The 24,090-nt window shown below is 47.1% G+C and overlaps 1 protein-coding gene across 2 annotated transcripts; it reads right to left on the bottom strand.

The window, feature by feature from the left end:
• Window positions 1-18,672: 18,672 nt before the first annotated feature.
• Window positions 18,673-23,644, bottom strand: Rps14 (ribosomal protein S14). Of its 2 annotated transcripts, none has more exons than XM_038331855.2 (5): window positions 23,492-23,644; window positions 21,401-21,551; window positions 20,974-21,135; window positions 19,347-19,423; window positions 18,673-18,788 (listed from the first exon to the last, which is right to left on the bottom strand). In XM_038331855.2, exons 2-5 carry the CDS (start codon window positions 21,547-21,549, stop codon window positions 18,721-18,723), a joined length of 456 nt encoding a protein of 151 aa, XP_038187783.1. In that variant the 5' UTR covers window positions 21,550-21,551; window positions 23,492-23,644; the 3' UTR covers window positions 18,673-18,720. The 2 variants fall into 2 exon arrangements, with proteins under 2 accessions (XP_038187783.1, XP_038187784.1); XM_038331856.2 differs by having other exon boundaries at window positions 23,398-23,520.
• Window positions 23,645-24,090: the final 446 nt, after the last annotated feature.

The raw sequence follows: 24,090 nt of genomic DNA, 5'->3' as shown, positions 1-24,090 counted from the left end.
ACCCCTAACAACCTGCTGACTGTCACGTACGATTCTGTAAAGTCTTATTTGCTTGCTTGCCCAGCCCACCTTGTGGTTCTAGAGTATAAACGAGAATACAAACTGGACCCGGTATCAAAGGCTTTCAGGAGCTGTCTCTCCTGGCTTTGGTCTACTGTGTTATCCCCTCTCTTCTATTCTCATTCATGTTTCAGTGCTGATGCTGGAAAGATTCCCGCAACAATTAAATCCAGGGCTTCTTGCACGATAGATAAACACTCTGACCTGCATCTGCAGCGCAATTTTGTTTTTTCAAGACAGGGTATATTTTATATGTTAATTAGGATGAAGGCTTGCTGCCAGAGGAACCAAACATTGGATGAGAAGATGAGAGCTTGAAATCTGTTCAGAGGGGAGAAGGATAAAGATTGAGCATAATCACATTGACAAAGAACTCCATCATATCTTCAGAAGCAGAACTTCCATAAAAATCTAGTGGACAGGGTCTGAATAGCTTTCATACTTCAAGAGAAGTGGCACATCCAACACTACAACAGACAATCCTGTGCCAGGGACCCATTTCACATACCTCGTGCCATGTACTCTTTCCTCTTCATCTGGCTCTCCTAGAATAAACTGGAAAATAAGAGTGTTTCCCTGGGTGCCCCCCCCTTTTTTGACCTGTAATGTCTTGAATGAGTGATGGGAGAGAAGGGCCCCCATGGGCTCATAGATTTGAATGCTTAGTAACCAGAGAATGGAACTGTTTGAGAGAAGGATTAGGAGGTATGACCTTGTTGGAGTAAGTGTTCGCTGAGGGTGAACTTTGAGGTCTCAAAAGCCCACAGCAGGTCCAGTCTCTCTCTGTCTGCTGCCTTCAGATTAGGATACAAAGCGCTCAGCTACTGCCTCAGCACCATGCCTGTCTGCTTTCCGCCATGATGATCCCGGACTAATCCTCTGAAACTGTAACCTAGCCTCCAATTAAATGCTTTCTTTTTTAAGAGTCGCCTCTTTTGAGGTGTTTTTCACAGCAATAAAACAGTAATTAAGACACAGTTTGAATCTAAATTGTTCCCCATAGGCTCTTGTTTGAGTGCTTAGTCCCTGGCTTGTGACACTATTCTGAAGGCTATGGAACTTTTAGAAATTGGGACCTAGCTGTTAGAAATAGAACACTACAGGGTGGCTTTTGAAGGTTCTACATGCTCCTAATTTGGCCTGCTCTCTCCACTTCCTAATCTAATATGAATAGCCACTGTCCCCCACCTGACTGTCATGCCTGAGCCACTGGGTTCCACCTTCCCTGTTACGATGAACTACAACTTTTTGACCATGGACCAAAATGAATCTTTCCTTCCACAGATAGTTTCTGGGTCACAGTGACCCAAAAGGGACTAATTCATTCCTCCCATAAAACAGACTGAAAGTCTCATCCCCTGACACAGCAAGGCACATGCACACTCTGATGCCAAGCATCTGTCTTCTCCTGTGGCAAGAATGCCAGGATTTAGGCTTTCTTCCTCCAGGTCATAGACTGAAGGAAGCTTCTTTGGGGGCCATCACAGGGGAGAACATTTGAAGAGTTTGGAAGTGGTCCCCAATAGCGCAGCCCAGTCAGATAACTTTATGCAGGCCATTCTCTGAATAAGCCAAGCCCCCACTCGTGGGCCACAGCCTCCACTTCAGAAAGCGGAGGGTCATGAGACATCGAAAGAAATGCATCAGCGTAGAAGCAACAGATGGGGAAAACACAAGGAAGAAAGAAACTCGTCAGCCTTCCAATGTGGTGAAGGATGGAGCTGCATCTAGAATCAAAAAGAAACAACTAACAAGTGTGAGTGCTCCTGGAGAGATTAAAAAGAACCCTAAAAAATTAAAAATAGAAGCTTGGCAGTGGTGGCACACACTTTAATCCCAACACTTGGGACACAGAGGCAGGTGGATCTCTGTGAGTTTGAGACCAGCCTTTTCTACAAAGTGAGTTCCACAACAGCCAGGGACAGGAACATACAGAGAAACCCTGTCTTGAAAAACAAAACAAAACAAAATTAATGACTAATCTAGGAAGGCCAATAGCCAAATGCCAGAGTTCTAGAAACAGAGAACAGAAAAAAAAATAGAGGGGGAATAAATTACCAGTGAAGTAATTTACTACAATTCCCAGAAGTCAAGGACATGAATTTCCAAACTGAAAGGACCCAGTGAGTACCAAGGACAAGATAAAAAGTAATTTCATGATGGGCAGTAGTGGTGCATGCCTTTAATCCCAGCACTCTAAAAAGAACTCTAAAAAATTAAAAATAGAAGCTTGGCAGTGGTGGCACACACTTTAATCCCAGCACTTGGGAGGCAGAGGCAGGCAGATCTCTGTGAGTTCAAGGCCAGCCTGGTCTGCAAGAGCTAGTTCCAGGACAGGCTCCAAAGCTACAGAGAAACTCTGTCTTGAAAAACAAACAAACAAACAAGTAATTTCACATCAAGGCATATCGCCATAAAGCTTCAGAAAAGTAAACACTAAGGATATTCTGCAAATTTTCAGAAAGAGAAGATAAGGCATCCTCAAAGATTCTGATATCAAAATACCCCCCCCCCTTTTTTTTTTCTGAGACAGGTTTCTCTGTAATAGCTCTGACTGTCCTGGAACTAGCTCTGTAGACCAGATTGACCTCAAACTCAGAGATCCTCCTGCTTATGCCTCCCAAGAGCTGGGATTAAAGGTGTGAGCCACCACTGCCCGGCCTCAAAACACTTTTATGCTTCTTAATTATGCCTCTGGAAACCACAGATGACGGAGTGGTGCCTTCAGAATCCTATAGGAAAACTCATCTCATTTCCATCCTAAAGTCTTCACTGAGGCAAATCATCACAGAGATGATATTAGTTTCTCATTGTAGTGATGAAAATACCTGATAAGAGGAACTGAAGAACATGTTAATAGGGCCAGGGAGAGGGCTAGAGGTTAAGAGCACTGGCAGGCGGAGCTCTGTGAGTTGGAAGCCAGCCTGATCTACAGATTGAGTTCTAGGACAGCCAGGATTATGCAGAGAAACCCTGTCTCTAAAAACAAAACAAGCAAACAGAAGGCTGTCCAGAAAATGCCTAAAGTGAAAACTTCAGGACGAAACAGTACCAGAAAGTTTTCAGAGCCACAAGCGTAAATAACCAAAGGAGGTGCTGAGCTCGTGAAGGCTGCTCGAAAGCCAGCGAGGGCCCGCTGTTTTCACAGGAAACTTTAGGCTTATGGAAATACTTGTTCTTTTGCTTTGTTTTGTTTTTGTTCTTGTTTGTTTGTTTGTTTTTGTTTGTCTTTCGAGACAGGGTTTCTCTGTGTAACAACCCTGACTGTCTTGGAACTCACTCAGTAGACCAGGCTGGCCTCAAACACACTGAGATCCGCCTGCCTCTGCCTCCTGAGTGCTGGGATTAAAGGCGTGCACCACCCAGGTGCCCAGCTGAAATGTTTGATTCTTTAAACGAGCTGAATTGGTAACTTTGATACAAAGTAAAACTAAATTTTAAAATAAAGAAAAAATATTTCAAAGTCCATAGATGCTGAGCTGATTGTGATAAAATGAAACCCAGACTCTTCTCCCCGAGCTCATGCTTTCTTTGATTCCAGTCCCAACACCCAGGGTGGCCTGGACAACAGTCCCCTGTAAGACACCTAGAAGAACCAGAGGTCACAGCCCCACTACGTGTCGTGCAGACCCACTGCCCAGTGAGAGTCCCCTGCTTCAAGGGCTCCTGCCTGCCTGGGAGGGAAGCAGTTCCCAGAAGCAGGAAGACTTGGATGTTGTACCCTCATGGGGGTGAGGTGGGGAGGATAGAATCCAGTTCTCCAGTGTTGTAGGAAAGAGTCTGACTCAAAAAGGGAAGGGGAACTGAGTCCTTCCACACAGCAAGACCCATAGAGCAGGAACTGGTCCCCACAGTGTGTTGGTGGGAAGAACACAGGGGCTCCGGCAGATTGCCTGAGTCAGTAAGAATTGGCAGGGAAACAGAAAATGTGGGTGACTGTGGCACCTATTTTCCTCACAAACCCCCAAATACTCAAGCTCCTGGGGCTTATCAAAAGGACCCAGGACCAGCCCGAAGGGATATCTGCCAGACACGTTCAGAACAAAGACATACCGCAACAGAATAATTTGCCTGCCTCCATAGACAGGTATGACTCCATTTCAGTTGACCAGGGAAAGCTCTTTCTAATACAAGAAAGCAGAGGGAAAGGTAGAATGTGGGGGCCTGGGCATGGAGCTCAGCTGGAAAAGTCCTTGCCCAGCATACACGAAGCTCTGAAATATTTGACCCCAGCACCCCATAAAACCAAAATGCTGGCACATGCCTGGAATTCCAGCATTCAGTGGGGAGAGGCAAGAGGATCAGACGTTCAAAACCATCCTCAGCTAAATAGCAATTTGATTTTATTTGATTAGCAAGGTCTTCCTACATAGCCGTGGCTGGCCTGGAGCTCTCTGTTGACCAGACTGGCCTTAGACTCGTGGAAATCTGCCGGCCTCTCTCCCCTCAGTGCTGAAATTTAAGGTGTGTTACCACGCCCACATCCTTGTTATGTTGATATGTGAGATGGGGACTCTTCCGCAGCATGACACACATGTTTTAATCCCTCAAGAAATTCCCAATAACTGTCAGTTTTTCTTTTGGCGAAACAGCCTCGGTCCCACCACTTATAGATGTGGGATTTGGAATAGATGAGTCAACCCTTCCAAGCCTTGGTTTCCCCACCTATAAGATGGGCATGGTAAGACCTATCTCACTGAATTGCTGCTCAGTGATACAATTTTTTCCAGCATGCCGGGCGGTGGTGGCGCACGCCTTCAATCCCAGCACTCGGGAGGCAGAGGCAGGCGGATCTCTGTGAGTCTGAGACCAGCCTGGTCTACAAGAGCTAGCTCCAGGACAGGCTCTAAAGCTGTAGAGAAACCCTGTCTTGAAAAATCCAAAAAAAAAAAATCTGCAATTTTTTCCAGCAAATGTGTTCAGTCTGACTGTGGGACACTGTTCAACAGAGAAAGGGAGGACTGCCCTTTTCTTCTCTGGACCTTCATTGGAGTCTGTCTGGTCCTGTGCTGTCTGTCACCCATGAGATAGTTTGAGTGACTTACTGAGATGCCTGCCTTTCCCTAGTCTTGGCACTTAGACTCCCCAAAGTGTGACTTCTTCAAGTTTACCTTGGCTAGGTTAAGCAGGTGGAGAGTCCCAGAGCCTCGCCTCCTTGCCCTCAGTCTCTGATGATCCACATCTCCCCCATCCTCAGATCTTATACACCACCTCCCAAGCTGGTGACTGTATATAGACCCCAGCAGAGCCCAGTACATGTCTGGCCCTGATAAGGGATCTGAAAAGGTGAAATCTAAAAGAAAAAGATCTGCTTTTATTTTTGTTTGTGTGTACCACACATATGTAGGCCAAGGAGGCCAGAAGAGAGTGTCAATCCCTGAATCTGGAGTTACAGGTGTTTGTGAGCCCTTCCTGTTAGCTGACACCAAACTCAGATCCTCTGGGAACAGCACGTTCTCTTAATGGAGCAACCTCTCCAGCCCCAGAAAGGTGATTTTTTTTTTTGTTTTTTCTTTTTTCTTTTTTGGTTTCTCGAGACAGGGTTTCTTTGTGTAACAGCCCCAACTGTCTGGAACTAGCTCTGTAGACCAGGATGGCCTCAAACTTACAGAAATCTGCCTGCCTCCCACCTGCTAGGATTAAAGGCATGCTCCACCACTGCCCAGCTGGAAAGGTGTTCTTTTGAGGGAGGGAACAGGCCTGGGCTCTAGCCCTGTATCTGATATGTCTGCCCCAGGCAATGGAACTTCTCTTCCTTTGCTCACATACAGAAGTGTCTACTTTGGGCCTGGCACTGATCCAGGTGCTTGGGATGCATAGGGACATAATGTCCCCATCCATGCAGAAGTATATCTTAGAGACAGGAAAACAAGCAAATTATATTGTGTGCTACAGAGAGGTACATGTTACAGCAAAAAGGAAGGATGCTGGAGAAGCAGGATTGGGCCAGGTTGCTGTGTTCATGGGAAGTGAATGGGCCTGGCTGACAAGGTCCGAATCAAGGTCAGGCTTGAAGAAGGTAAGACAGGTAACATACCTGTGTGCAGAAAGCAAGCTCTAGGTAGATGTTGCAGTCAGAACAAAGGCTACCTGGTGATACAGGGTCTGATGTGGCTGGAGGAGAGCCACGAGGCCAGCATGGCTATCCCAGGCATCCACATGTGTTTGGTTGTCCTCTACAGGCAGCTGGGGGAGGTCTTGAGCAGAGGAGGACCTTCATCAAACTTGTATTGTAGGAGGCTGCCCCATTGAGAGTCTGAGATAGCCACAGGGCCTCATGGGACAGCTATGGTCAAAGGGGAGACTGACTAGTGAGGCCCTGTATAGCAAAAAGTCTCTCGGTAGCCACACTGTTTCTGGGAGAGAGAAGCTGTTCATTCCTCTGCAGCTGAATGGGTTCCTGAGTTCAGGCCCCAGTCAGGATTTTCCCAGAGCTATATACTCCACAAGCAGTTTACAACCTGGGGCTCCCCACTTTTCTCAGCAGGAGGTGCCATCTGGCAGGTAGGAAGAAGGCATGATCCTCTGGACAATTCCCGAATCTCTCCTCTGGTATCTATTCATCCAACAATACTAGCGAAGTAGCAATTCTATACTAGCACTGAAATGGACCAGGAGGCCCCTGAGGCCCTTGGAATCACAGGATTCCTTGTGGGGTAGCAGTTGAGTCTGCAAGAATCGGGTACTGACTGTGGCCCAGGTTCCAGGGTCCAGAAGTGGAGATCAGAAGTCTGTGGCTCGTCGAAGCTAGGAAGCTGCTGGGGGGGCCTTGGTGGTGAGAGGCTCCGATGGAATAAGGAAGGGAGAGAGAGTACCAGGTCAAGTGGGTGCCATTGTTCGTATCTAGTCACAGGCAGAAAGTGGGATCTACACTCCACTGAGTTTTCTCGCTTGAGTGATGGAGAAGGGTGATGTTGTTTATAAAAGCAGAATGTCCTTGCCATATTTGAGGAACAGAAAGAAGTGCCGTGTGTCTGAGGGCAGTGAGCCCCCCCGTGGGTGGGGGGAGTAGAGGGAGGTTTTGGACATTACAGATCCGAATCATGAGCCTTGAGTCCCTGCCAGATGATTTCCAAAACAATACTAGCTAGAGGAGGTATGGGCAGGGAAGTGCTGGATCTGCTTCATGTTGGGAGTAGATGTGTCGGGAACTATAGGTCCCAGGAGGGCTAGAGAGGGACTCAGGGTTTGGAGATAGTGCTGGGTTCAGGTGGAGAGGGAGAGATCTGCGGGAGGGGTGTCATGGAAGAGAGGAAAGGTGAGGGAGGCAAGGATGGGGGTCCACAGTGATGGCATTTCCTGAGATGGGGAGGACTGGCACAATGGGAATAGGTGGGACCCAGAATTTTCTTCCAGCTAGGTTCCGCTGTGACAGCTGTGTGCATGCTTGGAACATGGAGTAGACAATGTAGGAAAGTTAACACCATGAAACTTGAAAAGAGTGAGCCGGTCATCCAGGAGCTGTCACCGGGCAGATAGCCTTTGAAACCATGAGAAAGGAGCCCCTGTTTTGAGTCTGGATGGAAGAGTAGCCCTGAGCAGAAGGAGGAGGGATGGGACAGGGCACACTCAGGAATCCTCATAGAGGCCCAAAGAGAGAATGGTCACCCATGTCAAACGACCCAGAGAACAAGCCAGCAAGCACAGAGAATGGGTGACATTGACAGGGGTGAGGGATGAGAGGCGCGGCGGCATAATAAGGAACTCAGATGTGTCACATGCTTGCCTGATGGAGGAAATGGGGGCTGAAAGGGGGTCTCACAGACGGAGCACAGACCCAGCTGGGAGGACACAGGAACAGCCCTAGTTGGGCCCCAGGCCCAGCAACCAATCAAGCTGTCTGCCGCCTGCCCTCCTCATTCTGGCTCCAGGAGTCAGAATCTCTCCGTGCCTCATTCCGCACACTGCCCAGAGAGTTGGAGGGACAAGCAGAACTGTGGACTCGTACAGGACAGCTGTGGCTGTCGTTCTCTCCTGGGGAGCTCATGCCACCTCTTTGGTGGAGTGCGAATTACTTCCTGTTTCCTGTCAACACAACCCCGTGGCTCTCAGTGGTCCTAAGCGCAAGAAGCAGCACGGGAGGCCAGGTCTGTCTGTAGAGCTCACTGTGCCACCAACCGTGCACACTGCCTTGCTTAGGCCCCTTATTCTCTCTGTTCAGTCTTTCTTAGACATTTTTTGATCAGCTGATTTGTTTTGTGTGTATGGATGCTTTGCTTGCGTATACGCCTGTGCGCCCAGCGTCCAGGGAGGACAGAAAAGGGCTTCGGATTCCCTGGAATTTGGAGTCACAGATGGTTGTGAGTCGCCATGTGGTTTCTGAGAACTGAACCTCTGGGAGATCAGTCAGCAACTAGCCCACTGAGCCATCTCTCCAGCCAGCCCTCTCTGAGGCCCATTTAGGGTCAGGGCGAGACTTGGGGAAGAGAATGAAGTAAGTAGTTCCAGGCGTCTTTGAAATGACTCTCATCATCAGGTCATCTCTCTTCTCAGTCTCTATGTTCCCAGCTCCTCCATCGCTGCACACTCTGTGGAGACAGACTCCCCACAGCAGAGGACACCCAGCTCCTGAGGAACACAGTGGAGACAGAGGCTGCCCGGGTGAGAGGCACAGCTTATCTCTATTCTGATGAAAACCCGGCTTCAAGCTTGCAAGGCAAACACTTTACACACCGAGAGCTCTTCTCCCTCCCCTCCAGCCCTCAAGCTGTTCATTATTGCCCAAACATGATTTCCCTAAGATCATGATTTCTTCCTTACCGAGTCTCTGGTTCTCTGCCAGGCAAGCTCAACTTTGTCAGATATGTGAGGGGGAGAAGGGCAGCATCAAGGCCTCCTTCCTGCCCCCACAAGCCTGCCTGTCCCCAGCCCCTGCAATCCCTGCTTGGAATTCCTGCCAGCAGGGCCCCCCTCCACTGCATATCCTGAGCACCTACTGTCACTAGAATGACAATAAAGTAAAAATCCAAAACTCAGCCTCACATGGTAGCGCACGCACTGAATCCCAGCACTTGGAAGGCGGAGGCAGGAAGATAGCTGTGAGTTTTAGGCCAGCCAGTTCTACATAGAGAGTTCCAGGGCAGCTAGGACTATAATAGAGAGCCCCCATCTCAAAAACACACCATTTAAATTCACAATAATAAATTATATTGATTATATAGTGACAAAATGTATCTTTAAAATTAATGGCACTTTTGTACTTTGTTTAGGATTTAAAATTGTTTTATGACATTTGTTGATTTACTTATTTATTTATTGTGTGTGTGTGTGCGCGTGTGTGTATGCGCACGCATGTGTGGGTGTGTGGGTGTGTGGATGCTACAGTGCACTTGTGGAAGTCAGAGGACAGCTTGCGGGAATTGGTTCTTTCTCTCCAGCATGTGTTTCCCTGAAATTGAACTCAGGCTGTGGGTTGTGGACCTTGTGGGACACACCCTCACCCACTGAGCTGTCCCTGCAGCCCTTACTTAGGCCTTTGTAAGACAGGGTCTGTCCTTGGGTATTCTGTGTAGCTGGGATTAGCCTGGACTTCTGTCCTCCTGCCTCTGCTTACTGAACTGGGATTGCAGGCACACGCTTTTTTTGCTTTTGTATTTGCAGTTTTGAGTGGTTTTTAAATTTTTATTTTATTACATGTGTACGAGTGCAAGGTATATGTGCAAGGTACGAGTACTGTGTGTGCATGTGTAGAAAGGGGTACACATGCTGTGTGCTTGTGTAGAAAGGGGTACACATGTGCTGTGTGTTTGTGTAGAAAGCGGTACACATGTGCTATGTGCATGTATAGAAAGGGATACACATGTGCTGTGTGCTTGTGTAGAAAGGGGTATACATGTGCTGTGTGCTTGTGTAGAAAGGGGCACACACGTGTTGTGTGCATATGTAGAAAGTGGTACACATGTGCTGTGTGCATGTGTAGAAAGGGGTACACATGTGCTGTGTGCTTGTGTAGAAAGGGGTATACATGTGCTGTGTGCTTGTGTAGAAAGGGGCACACATGTGTTGTGTGCATATGTAGAAAGTGGTACACATGTGCTGTGTGCATGTGTAGAAAGGGGTACACATGTGCTGTGCGCATGTGTAGAAAGGGGTCAGACGGTAAGTGCTGGGGAGTCAGTTCTTTCCTGTGAGTTCTGGAAACCAAACCCAGGTTGTCAGGTGTGAGGCGAGAGTTTTTATCCACTAAGCCATCTTATTACCCCTGCACTATGTTCCTTTTCGTGCTAATTCTACTGGGGTTTGCTGTTTTTCAGTCCAAGAGAAGTAAGATTTGAATTCCACTGGCTTCATCTGTTCCTTGCAGCTTCCTCTTAAAAATTTTAAGACTTACTTATTTTATTTTATGTGTATAAATGTCTTGCCTGCATATATGTCTGTACACACGTGTGCCTAGTGCCCTCAGAGGTCAGGAGATGGGATTGGATCCCAAATGACTGTGAGACACCATATGGGTGCTGGGAGCCAAACTAAGCACTGCAAGAACAAGTGCTCTTGATCACTGTGCCATCTCTCCAGCACCCCTTAGAATAAATAAAATATGTATCACATATATTTACAATATATGCAATATTATTTTTGTTTTTCTTTTTTCCTTCTCTTTCTCTTTTGTTTTTGTTTTTGTTTTGTTTTGTTTTTCGAGACAGAGTTTCTCTGTAGCTTTGGAGCCTGCCCCAGAACTCCCTCCGTAGACCAGGCTGGCCTCAAATTCACAGAGATCTGCTTGTATCTGCTTCCCAAGTGCTGGCATTAAAGGCATGTGCCACCACTGCCAGGCAATATTTTATTTTTATATTATGTGTATGAGTGTTTTGCCTGCTTGTCTGTCGGTGTGCCACATGCGTCCCTGGTGACTGTGGAAGTCAGAAGAGGACATTGGATTCCCTGGAACTAGAGTTGGGGACAGCTGTGAATTGCCATGTGGGTGTTAGGAGAGGAACTTCAGTCCTGTGTAAGAGCAGCAAGTGCGTCAAACCACGGAAGCATCTCTCCAAACCTTACTGCTTTTAGAGCTGAACTGAAGCTCTTTGGATATTACACAGCTCCAACCTCCTCTCTGAAAAGAGGAAAAATTCACGTCCAGAGAAATGGCCGTGAGTCACAGAATCAACTCCGGGGCCGGCATGACTGCTTCCTGTCATGACAATGCTGCCACCTGGTGGTCATCCATAGAAGACGGCTACACGCTCATAGCAACTGAGGCGCCTTCAAACCCGTTCACTACCATCGACTTCTCAAACTCCCTGCACATGCCCAGTCACTAAAAGTCTTCCTCTCCCATGAATTCCATGAAAGGCTGCCTTCACTGAACTCCAGCCTGCTAGAGATGATCTGGTGTGATGTGATGAAGGGTATATGTCTATGGACATAGAGGTTTGAGCTCTGGTTCTGCCCCTGCTTCCTTCCTTCCTTCCTTCCTTCCTTCCTTCCTTCCTTCCTTCCTTCCTTCCTTCCTCCCTCCCTTCCTTCCTTCTTTCCTTTTTAAATATTTGTTAATTTTGGTTTTTTGTTTGTTTTGTTTTGTTTTGTTTTTCGAGACAGGGTTTCTCTGCAGCTTTTTTAGAGCCTGGCCTGGAACTAGCTCTTGTAGACCAGGCTGGCCTCGAACTCACAGTGATCCGCCTGCCTCTGCCTCCCGAGTGCTGGGATTAAAGGCGTGCGCCACCACCGCCCGGCTTAATTTTGTTTTTTTTTTTCAAGAAAACATTTCTCTAATTTTTTAGACCCAGGACAGGCTCTAAAAAAAAGCTGCAGAGAAACCCTGTCTTGAAAAACCAAAAAAAAAAAAAAAAAAAAAAAAAAAAAAGAAAAAGAAAAAGAAAAGAAATGGGTTAAATTAAGATGTAAGAGTTAGCAAATAAGAAGCTAGAGCTAATGGGCCAGGCTGTATTTTAAATAACATAGTTTCTGTGTGACTATTTCGGGTCTAAGCTGTCAAGCAGCTGGGAAACCTAAACAAGAGGCCTCATTACAACAAGGCATGGTGCTTGTTCCCTTGGTGCAAGAGACAGAGACAGAGGTAGGTAGATCTCTATGAGTTGAAGTCAGTCTGGTCTACATAGTGAGTTCTAGGCCAGATAGGACTACATAATGAGACACTGTCTCAAAAAACTAAAGGGGGAAAGAAGGAAGAGAGGAGTGGAGAGAGGGAGGGAAGAGGAAGGGAAAGAGAAATGGATAGTCCTATTTACAACAGAAGATTAAAGAGATTGTCTCTGCCAAACTGCTTCTGGTGTCACTAGCCTTTGGTAGCCTGGTCTTTCCTTGTATTGCTCCAATGACGCCACTATCTCATGAAGAGATTTGATTCCAAGAGCATTTGGTGTTCAAGTCTGTTTCTCTATAAGCTCCTATCTACTGGCAGACTGCTACCACTTTAGGGCCACATCCTGCAAGGCTGCCACCTCCTTCTTCAAGGCATTACTTATTTAAATCCCACATACATCCTTATGTAGGAAGACAGGCAGCTCTGATGGTACTTTCTGGATTACAGGGAGCCTCCACTTTGGGCACCTTGGAAGGAAAGCTGCCTGGAAGCCAGGCGCAGCCAGCAAGCCATGAAGAAAGGCAACCTATTCTAATTCTGCTGCAAACGTCTGTTAATTATCTTCAGCTAAGCCATTCCTCTTTCAGCCAGCTCTAATCTACCATTTAACCCATCCACCGGGTATTTCATTTCAATCGTATATTTTTCTGAGAATTTCCTTTGGTGTTTTTCAAATATACCCCAATGTTATTCATGCCTTTTGCCTGTCCCATTATTATTATTATTATTATTGTTATTATTATTATTAATTATTCCATTATGCATTTTTTCTTTTCTTCTTTCTTTCCTTCCTTTCTTTTTATTTTTCTTTGAGACAGGGTCTGACTGTGTAGCTCTGGCTGTCCTGGGACTCACAGAGATTCACAAGCCTCTGCATCACAAGCATTAGGTTTAAAGGCATGCACCACCATGCCCCACTTCATGGTGTATTTCCTTAAGCACTTCATGTATAGTCATTTCCAATTCTAGTATATCTGAAGTCTTTAGGGGTATCTACATCTGTTTCCTCTTTGTGTTAGCTCTTCTGGTGACTTACTTCCAGGTACACTGATTTTGTATAAACCTATATTTGGCTTTATGTTGTCTGTGGCAAACTGAGGGCCCCAGTTGCGGTAAGCCTTCAGCGGTGAAAGTTTGCTTTTTCTTCTGCTGGGAACTGGGCCACATTAGCTAAGAAATCTATTTCTGACTTGATGTAAATGTCAGGTTTACCTCTCTCACCTTGGAGTTGGGGAAAGACATGAAGACATGGCCTGCCTTACTCCCCTGACCATTAGCTCTAGAATCTGCTGTCAGACTGTTATTGACTGGCACTTTCTCTTCCTTAATCCATTTGGTCTCTCTCTCTCTCTCTCTCTCTCTCTCTCTCTCTCTCTCTCTCTCTCTCTCTCTCTCTCTCTCTCTCTCTCTCTCTCTCTCTTGTTTTTCAAGACAGGGTCTCACCGTGTAGCCCTAGCTGTTCAGGAACTCACTCTGTAGACCAGGCTGGCCTCAAACTCAGTGATTCATCTGCCTCTGCCTCCTGAGTGCTGGGATTAAAAGTGTGCGCCACTACAACCAGTTTATTTGGATACCGTTTTTCTTAGATTTCTTCAAAGTGTTTGAAGACTTCCTTTACTTCTCTGGAGTTGTGGAATGCCTGTTTTTCGTTTGGTTGTGTTTTGGTTTGTTTTTCACTTTACTCGGGATCTTGGATGAGCACAGAGGCAGGAGTCCCTTCATTTATTGTTTCCCTGGATATCAATCTCTGTTGAGCCCCCGCTTTTACAGACTGGGCTGGAAGCAGGGGTGGCTGCGCTGGAAGCATGGGTGGTAGCTGCCCAGCAGGGCCTATTTCCTGTCAGAGACAACACAGTGGCAGAGAAGTGGGCTATTGCAATAAATAGGTGGCCGGCGGTACCACTCAGGAACAAAAAGGTGGCTATGGGAATTCGGGGGAGAAATACCATGGGGAACCTCTAGGACAATGGTTCTCAGCCTTCCTAACACCACGGCCCTTTAATACAGTTCCTCATGTTGTGCTGACCCCTAACCATAAAATTATTTTTGTTTCTACTTCATAACTGTTATTTTGCTACTATTATGGATCATCATGCAGACATCTGATATGCAGGATACCTGATTTGAGACCACAGTGAAAGGGGCTGTGAGCCACAGGTTGAGAACCAACTCTCTAGAGGCTAGCTTCACGAGGAAAACCACACTTTAACAGATGGTAGTTGAGGCCCAGAGGGGACAAGTGGGGAGCATGGGTAAAAGGCTGGAGTGGAAAATTAGAAACTAAAGGTGTGAGGCTTGGCTTGGGCAGAAGGAGAGGGCACAGGGTGTGACCGTGCTAGCCCAAAGGCTGAGGAAATTCCCTGAAGAGACTAGATGCTGCCCTGGAGAAAAGGAGAAAGAGTATAGCTAAACGGGACAAAACAGTTTATTGTGAAGGGCTGGGCCTATGATATCAAAACCTCCTCTGAGCATCCCTGGTCCCTCAATTTTGTTTCCACAGGCTATAGGGAGAATGTGGCTACTAATTAGGAGAAAAATCATCCCATGAAGTCCAGTGAGCAGGTAGCCACCATGCTGGGTGGCGGCCATCGCCGGAGAGATGATAGGGCTGCCAGCTTCAGGCTCACCTACTCCAGCTGTGTCACGTGCTGAGGTTGGGTTCCCAAGCTCTGTAGGGGTCAGGTAGGTAACAGCTTATATCTCTGCCTCAGAGGTCCATAGACTGCTGGAGTCCAAGCTGACCACAACTTAGCTGTCAAAAAACAAAACAAAACCAAAAACCAACAGCTGCAGCAACAAAAACCACCAATACCAATCCAAAACCAATCAACCCTGAAAGGGCTCTGAGTGACCCAGCTGACTGCATCCCCAGTTACCAGGGAACAGGACAAGTTGCAATGGTTCCATCACAGGAAATGAGGAGAATGCTCCAGCAACAGCCAGCATGTTTCCACCAGGACTCCAGCCAGCTGTCTTTTATGTGCTTGGCACAAGAACTGAACGGGCTTAAGAATAGCAAGCAGCTTGCCTGGCTAAACACTTCATCCTGCGATCCCCTCTGAAGCACAGCACCACAGCGGTTTTCATGAAAAGGCTGAGCCGAAGTCCTTAGTCCCAACACTGCAGACGGAAGCTGTGGAACGGCTACCTCTTGACTGTGTGCCACGTACACCTAGAAACCAGCTCCCCGGGATGAGCTCGCACCCCTTCAGCAATTTCTTTTGAGAGTAAGTTAAGGATAACGTACGTGTTCTCATATACTACATACCCAGCGTCCCTTGCCATCTGCCACTGCTGTGATATATTTGTCAGAAGGGATGGCACTGGTGCATATCCTCAGTCTCCTCCGGTCTGTCTTTGACGTGCATGAATATGACAGTGTAAGGAGTGCTTTTGTAGATTTAATTCAGCTACAGGTTTCTCTTGTCCAGGTTGAGACTATGAGTCTTCTGGAGGAATTCTGTGGTGAGGTGCCCATGTATGACACATGTATGACATGGATTTCACACGTGCTATCGGCTTTCTTAGCTACTTTTCTTTTCTTTTTGATTTTTTGAGACAGGCTTCCTCTGTGTAACAGCCCTAGCTGTCCTGGAACTAGCTTTTGTAAATCATGCTGGCCTCGAACTCACAGAGATCCTCCTGCCTCTGTCTCCCAATTGCTGGGATTAAAGGCATGTGCCACCATCACCCAGCTCTTTCTTGGTTACTTTTATTTTCCCTCTGCCATATTCTATTCACTGGGAAATGAGTCACCCAGCACAACCTACTATTAGGGGGAGGGAGGTCGACTCAATAAGCCGATCTTAAATGACTTATAATTATTTAATTAAGGAAGATTTGTGGCCACCCACCCCCACTTTTGAAAACTAAGTTCAGCATGGATTTATGACCTGGGTTTAGCCACACATTAGTTATTTTTAACTGTGCTATTTCATTATTTATGTATAGTGGGGGTGTATGTGTAACATAGTACTTTTCTGGAGGTCGGAGGATAACCCTTTCCACCTTGTGAGTTCCAGGGACTGAATTCAAGTCCTCAGGCTTGGAATCAAGCGCCTTTACTTGCTGAGCCATCTTGCCAACACACACTTAATTTAACGTTTTTAAACTTTCATTTATTTTCATGTATGTGCCTGCCTATCTAGGTATGTGTACCACATGAGTACACGGTCCATGGAGACTAGAAGATGGTGTCAAGAGTTCCCGAAACTGGAGCTACAGACATGGCAAACTGTCATGTGGGTGCTGGGAATGGAACCTGGGCCCTTTGCAAGAGTAAGTGCCCAACACCCCAACATCCCACCTTCAAAGCCTTTATTTTGTGTGTGTCCGCATGCACATGTGTAGGAAAGCATGACTCGAGCGCTGGAGTTAGAGGCAGAAAGGCAGCTGAGTCCCCAATGCCCTATGGGCACTATGCATGCCGGTCCTCTGCAGGAACAGCACATTCTTAACCTGAACCATTTCTCTACACCATTTGATTGTTTTTCTTGGCCTTACCTATTTTTTAAACGTAATTCTTTAGTTTTTTTGGGAATCTCACATCACGCACCCCAATCTTTATTTTTAGAAGCTATGTGTAGGTAAAAACTCAGTTGTTTTGCCTAAATTTGTTTGTGCACCATGTGTGCAGTGCCCTTTGAGGCCAGAAGAGGCATTAGATCCCCTTGAACTGGCAACTACAGTTGAGCCACCATAGGGATGTTGTGTTTGAATCTGGGACCTCTGGAAGAGCAGTCGGGTCATCTCTTCAGCCTCTATTTAGGTAGGAGTTTATGCATCTAGCACTCAGGGGGCCAAGCAGGAAAATCAAGGCTAGCTTGGGCTACATAGGGAGTCCTGTCCCCCCAAATCAAAACAGTACAACTCAGGCAATGGGCTTGAGAACTCAGCAGTTAAGTGCTTATTGTCTTCCAGAGGACCAGAATTCAGTCCCCAGCATCCAGGTCAGCTAGCTCATAACCACCTATAGCTCTAGCTCCATGAGTCTAGCAACCTCCCCATCCCAACACACGGCAGATGTTCATTGACCCATATACACATGAATTTAAAACTAAGAACAAGTAAACAAAACATTTTTGCCAATGTTCTAAGAGCTTATTTGAAATAAGGTCTATGTGTGCCTGAATAATATAGCTCTGCCTGTCTCCGAGTGTTCGCGTTAAAAACATGCTCCCATACTTTTTTTTTTTTTTGAGGCAGGTTTCAAATTGTAACCCAGGATAGCCCAATTGCATAGTAACCCTAACTTCGCTAGGATTACAAGTGAGCTGCCAAAGGCAGCTCCTTCTAATTACTCTCCAATCTGACTTTCTTAGCTGTTACAGGAACAGCAGCACCTAAAAGGCATAACACCAATCTTTAAGATTCAGGGTGTGAATCTTAATCCCAGAATTTAGAAGGCAGAGGCAATTGGGAATCTCTGCTGAATACCAGTCCAGCCAGGCAGAGACCCTGTCTCAAAGGAATAAAAAAATCCTTCCAGAACACTCAGTACCATCTGAACGCCACTGTTCTTGGAGCTAGATGCAAACTTCCGGAAAGCAAAACCCGTTATCTTTTTTGTTGCTGATGAAAATAGGATTTGGTGTATATTTGTGGGGTGACTGATTCTTAGGTACTTTATGTACCAATGTGGAACAACCTCCAAGAAGTGCTAAGGAAAGCAAAGCAAGGAACAGAAGTGCGAGTTACCCATCTTGCACAGCCGGTGTGAGGGGGGTAGGGGAGAAACACACCCACACAGGTCTATATATGGCTCAGGCCTGGAAGGCTGCTCTTCTGCTCAGGCTACACTTGGATCAACAGTTGCCCACTGCTCTGGCCCTTTAAGACCCAAACTGGAAGCCAGGTGGTCTAAATTGGGCCTTTAATCCCAGCACTAGGGAGCAGAGGCAGGCAGTTGTGAGTTGGAGGTCAGCCTGGTTTAGAGCTAGCTCCAGGATAGTGAAACCCTGTCTTGAAAATCAAACAAACACAAAGAACCAAACTGCTATTTCACACTTGCAATCCAGAACTAAAGGAAGCCAAGGCAAGAGAATTGACACAAGTTTGAGGCCAGCCTGAGGTACAGCAAAACCTGTCCATGTTTAGATAATCCAACATGGGGCTGGAGAGATGGCTCAGTGGTTAAGAGCGCTGCCTGCTCTTCCAAAGGTCCTGAGTTCAATTCCCAGCAACCACATGGTGGCTCACAACCATCTGTAATGGGGTCTGGTGCCCTCTTCTGGCCTGCAGGCATACAGACAGACAGAAAACCAGTCTGCAAACCCAGACCTGCCCAATAGACACGAGAAGGTGAAAAGGCCTGCTTTCGCTCTGAACACTGCCTTCACATCTCCCGAAATGCACTGCCTTGGTTTTTGAGGCAGGTTTCAAATTTAGAGTAACAACAAATACCAGGACTGGCAGTCTACACCTTTAATTCCAGCATTTGGGAGGCAGAGACAGGTGGATCTCTTGAGTTTGGGTCCAGATTCATCTACATAGCAAATACCAGTAAGCCAGGGCTATGGAGACCCTGCCTCAAAACAAAACAAATTAAGAAAAACTAAAGGACCAAAATAGCTGATACAAAGCAATTTATTAACAGAAAATAACTTGAGAAGTCCTGTTCACAGACGGCGACCACGACGACCCCCCTTCCTTCGGGTGCTGTCAGAGGGAATGGGGGTGACATCCTCTGTGAGAAGGAAGAAAAAAAAGTCATTGCCTGAAGACACAGGCTTCCCCAGCCACTAACTAGCAGAATTTATTCTTCCCCAAATGTATCCCCAGTGGTCAGCAAACAAGGCCCCCTCACCTGCCCATTTCCTCATCCCAACTCACATTAGAAGGGGACACAGGCTGTAAGAAGGACACCTTCAGGTTCCTAACTCAGAGCCTACTGACTAACAGAAAGTGCCCCTACCTACACTGAACAACTGTGGCTGCTCTTTAGACAAGGTGTGTGCAGCTCTTTTATTTGGGCTGGCCCAAGGAGCATGCTCTAATTAGTAATCAGAGACAAAGGCTGCTGAAATCAGATTCAGAAGGGGTTTATGCTTTCCCACCACAGATGGGGAAAACATGATGTAACAGAGCAGCATTTATGGAGATCAACTCTACAATGTCTCTACAGATTCCTCTAACAAAAGTAACCAGCACCAGACAAGTCCGAACCATTTATGCACATCACACGGTTTGGAAGGGGGTCAATGCTTCAGAACAAACCCAAACCTTAGCTAGACGGGGCACTTACCAATCCGCCCAATCTTCATCCCTGAGCGAGCAAGAGCTCTGAGGGCTGACTGGGCTCCAGGTCCAGGGGTCTTGGTCCTAGAAAATGAAGGATTGTTGGCCAAATCAGTGGGAATGTTCCTAAAACCCATATGGTTTTAATTCATTTCTGAAGGGGGGTGGGGAAGAGCCTATAGTTAAAGATATGCACACTCTGTGAGGGGGCCACATAAAATGTTAGACTTTGTGGTCACTATTTTCATATTACATGACCCCCCCCCCAAAAAAAACCTTTAAAATTTGCTAAATGAGGGCTAGAGATGGCAGAGGGCCTGGTTCTTGGTTCTGTTCCCACTACCTACAAGGCAGCTTACAACCACCTGCAATACCAGTTCCAAAAGATTCACAGTTCTCTTCTGGCCTCCACAGGGCACACATACACACAGACAACACACTTGTGTAATTTCTTCCACTTTTTTTTTCTTTTTGTCTTTTTTTCCAAGACAGGGCTTCGGTTTAACAGTCCTAGCTATCCTGGAACTTGTTCTGTAGACCAGGCTGGCCTCCAAATCAGAGACCCACCCTTCCTCCCGAGTGCTGGGATTAAAGGCGTGTGCCACTACCACCAGGCATTTCCTACCCTTTTTCGTGTCTGTGTCTCTGGCCTGTGGGTGGCAGGCCAGAGATATTCTGGGATTAAAGATATGTACCACCATGACTGCAAATCCTTAAGGAAAAAAGGGGCATGCAAAATGCCCTCATGCAACACAGTCACCTGTCCTGTTCTGCTGTCCTCCCCCTTGCTGTTGATCCCTACTTTCCAACTCCTGCATCTTCTGCAGGGACCAACCCAACAGCTTCCTGTCTAGCATCTTTCCACTCAGTAGCCACGTAGTGTAGTTTCTATGCCCATCTTTGCTCTGCTCCGTAAGACATAAAAAATAAAAACTCTGCTAGGTGGTGGTGGCACACATCTTTAATCCCAACACTTGGGAGGCAGAGGAAGGAGGATCTCGTGAGTTTGAGGCCAGCATGGTCTACAAGAGCTAGTTCCAGGTCAGGCTCCAAAGCCATACAGAGAAACCCTGTCTTGAAAAACCAGTCTCGAAAAACAAACAAAAAAGACACAAGGCTCCATCCCTTGCTTCTTGACTCACACTTCACACCAATCATTCATTCCTTTAATGCCCAGCTTCTCTCTCCCCTGAAGCAGCTCCTCTGCAGCTGTCCCGATCTGGACTATGCACCCCAGATCATCTAAGCAGCAGTGTTTAGCTCAAGGTGGCCTCAAAGTCACTATGCAACCAATAACCAACCTGAAACCCTTAACCCCCCTTCCACTGTGAGACAAGTGTGTACTACCATACCCAGTCTACACGGTGCTGTGGAACAAAGGGCTGGGCTCATATATGCTACAAAAGCACTCTACAGTAAGGATAAACACAAAGGAACAAATTATCTTTTTTTTAAGGCAGAAGCTTACTGTGTAACCGAAGCTAATTCCAAACTCTAGATCTCACATGGGTTCCTGAGTGCTGCGGTTATAGGTATCTGCTACCATGTCTATAACAGTTTGATCTCGGACACAACAGAGATCAAATCTCAACGCCCCCCCCCCACCAGTGGATTTCCCAACCCATCTTCTGTACCTGTTTCCTCCTGTGGCGCGGAGTTTGATGTGCAAGGCAGTGATGCCCAGCTCCTTGCACCTCTGGGCCACATCTTGGGCAGCCAACATGGCTGCATAGGGAGAGGACTCGTCTCTGTCAGCCTTGACCTTCATTCCACCCGTCACCCGGCAGATGGTTTCCCTAGAGACAAAAGCAGAACTGTGCCTTCATTTTCCAACAAGGAAGCATGGAACACTTACTGAACCCCAATGGGCACACAGTGTTAACAGCTTAGGTATGATAGGCTTCTTAATTTGAGCATACATCCCAGTTCTGAACAAGACAGGAGTTGTTTGTATTTACAGGTGTCCAAAGACCCTTTATACACAAACTCCTTATTAATACAATTCCTCCCACCTCAGTCCTTTTGAGGCTTAGTTTTATGCCTTTTTGCCAAAGTACTCACTTGCCAGAAAGATCGGTAACATGGACAAAGGTGTCATTGAAGGACGCAAAAATGTGGCAGACACCAAATACATTCTCTCCTTCAGCCACTTGAGGCCCAAGGCTGATGACTTGTTCTTCCTTCTTTTCCTTCCCCTTGCGAGGTGCCATCTCTAAGTGGAAGGAGAACTTGAATGTTAACAGACAAAAGGGTCCAGAGCATTTTTTCTCTGCTTTTGCTCCTCTGGCTCCCTAATACCCTACCTCTTTGTACTCGGGGAAGTTACTGAGCCGTAACTAAAAGGGAGGTGCCAAGAGAAGAGACAATTTCTCAACTAAAGCTCAAAGCATTTTTTGGATGAGCCCATCATTCCAGCAACTACCACACGCTCCTCGTTCATAAGCAGCTATCCAAAATAAACAGAGCTCAGGTCTTGGGCCCAAGTTCCACTTATAACTCCCTTTCCTTGAGCTTGGATGTTTATTTGTCCAGTGTGATACAAATGAAGTCAACTACAAGGCAGTGAATAGCAGAGACCACAACCAGGTTAGGGATTCTCTGCCCACACACAATACTTAAATCTAAGTTTCCAGGACCCCAGAGACCACAGTTTAGAGCCCAAGAAGCCTAAAAGACAAAAAAAAAAAAAAAAAAAAAAAAAAAAAGTCAAGGCCAAGATCACAGGTGAATGGCAGGAAGATTCCTTCCAGTTCATCCTTGCCAACAGTCTTCAGTATCCCACCAGATGCCCCCTTCACTCCACAACAGCCTCTCACCCTTTAGAACCAACCTTCCAACTTTTACTAGCCGCAAACAGTAAAAGAGCCAGCAATACCAAAGCGTGCTGGTGTATAACTTTAACCCCAGCACTGGGGAGTCAGAGGCAGGAGGATCTCTCCAGCTGCTATGCAGGCCAGCCTAGTCAACAGAACAAGTTCCAGGACAGTCAGGGTATGCCTTCTGGGAAGTCTAATGGGAAAGATCTCCACATGTAAAATCCAGTGCTCAGGAGATCAAGTAACTCTAGCCCTGTGGTTCTCAGCCCACAGCTGTGACCCTTTAATACAGCTCTCCTCGAGTTCTGATGACTCCCCCAACCATATAATCACTTTGTTGTTACTTTGTGACTCTCATCTTGCTACTGTTAGGAACTGTAAATGTATCTCCTGAGCAAGACCCGTGAAAGGGTCATGCCACTGATTTATAAGCACTGCCCTAGCCTATAATGTAATATATATGTAAGACCTGGGGAAAGACACAAAAAAAGGAAGGTTTTTTTTGTTTGTTTGTTTGTTTTTGCCAAAACACAGGCAGGCCTTTGACCAACCTGAGAATAAGTTACAGAACAACCTACCAATAGCTTCGCAAGAAACTAGTGCTGAGCTACATTCACAAAAATCAGGCTGTCTCCAAGCAAATAGGATGCCCCTACGCCACAAAAACCATCCCAGACCTTAAAAGTAGGTTTCAACCAGATCTGGGATCTCTCCAACGTCTTCCCCAGACATTATTTGGGGCCTATTTGCCAACAGCACAAGGGCAGGTCGGGGATGTACAGAGTCACCCGCTCTTCCCCGCACATTAGGCTAACCAACACGATTCGGTGGGGTACACACCGTTGGGGCATGACGTCTACTCGATATAGCTTTGTCCTCAGTGGGGATGAGGGAACGATTATGCCGAGAAATGTAAACACATGGCCATCAATCCGACTCTACTAGGGAGCACCCGGACAATGTGCTATGTGTCCGACTCGGGGGAGGGAACCACCACGGATTAGAAGCACTCCGGAGGCACAGGGACCGGGTTCTCTGACACTCCCTTTTACTCTTCGATTTACACCACGAAGCCTACTCGCGTTTTCCACAGGAGAAACGAGGTTAGGTGCAGACCTGCGACAGGAACCCACTCCCGACCTCCCGATCTCAGGCCAGAAGGCCGCCTCCGGGACACGGCGCAGCCCTGGGCCCCGGTGGGGCGGGCGGCCGAGCGCATGGCCGGTCGCCTATACCACGCACCTGCCTCGGATATCGCGCACAGACCCCGGCCCCGACCCCGCCGATGTCCCTGAGCAGTGGATGTCACACGATTCTCGGCGACCGGGCCTCCTACCTGAAAGTCGTCTCCAGACTCCTCCACCGGAAAGAGAGAGACGGAAGGGGAGGGCAGACGGGTCACTTCCGCGTCCCGGAAGTGTACCTCTGAGGTCACGGAGGGATGCGGCTCCCGGAAGAAGCCTCTATCACTGTTGTCAGGGAAACTAAAACTGCCGGCGAGGAAGATGGCTTATTAAGGACGCCGGGTGCTGCGTGTCGCTGTGACAAGACCTACCTACGAGACCGCACGGAGCGGACGCGCTCGGGAGGCGAAGTGGGCTATGACCCTGGGCGCGGTGGCCGCAGCTAGACGAACTTCCGCCATCAGGACCTCAGGCCAGGCAGCCTGGAAGCGACAGCGCATCTTGTGGTACGGAGGGGAATAACAGCAACAACTTTTGCCCATTTTGCACAGTACGATAATACGCTCGCTAGCTACTCAACACTTACATGCTACTTTGCACTAAGCATTTTATATTTAACTAATTCTGTCGACATAAACAAGATTAGTTTTGATTTTCATTGTACAGATAGGTGTATGAACTGAGACCACCTGTGTGGCTGATTTGGGGTTATGACATAAAAGCCCTATATTTAATAGTCATTTTCATGTAT

Source organism: Arvicola amphibius, chromosome 5, assembly GCF_903992535.2.
Source record: "Arvicola amphibius chromosome 5, mArvAmp1.2, whole genome shotgun sequence".
NCBI lineage: Eukaryota > Metazoa > Chordata > Mammalia > Rodentia > Cricetidae > Arvicola > Arvicola amphibius.
Note: the sequence above shows the minus strand (reverse complement) of the source record. Positions and strands in the feature narration are given on the sequence as shown.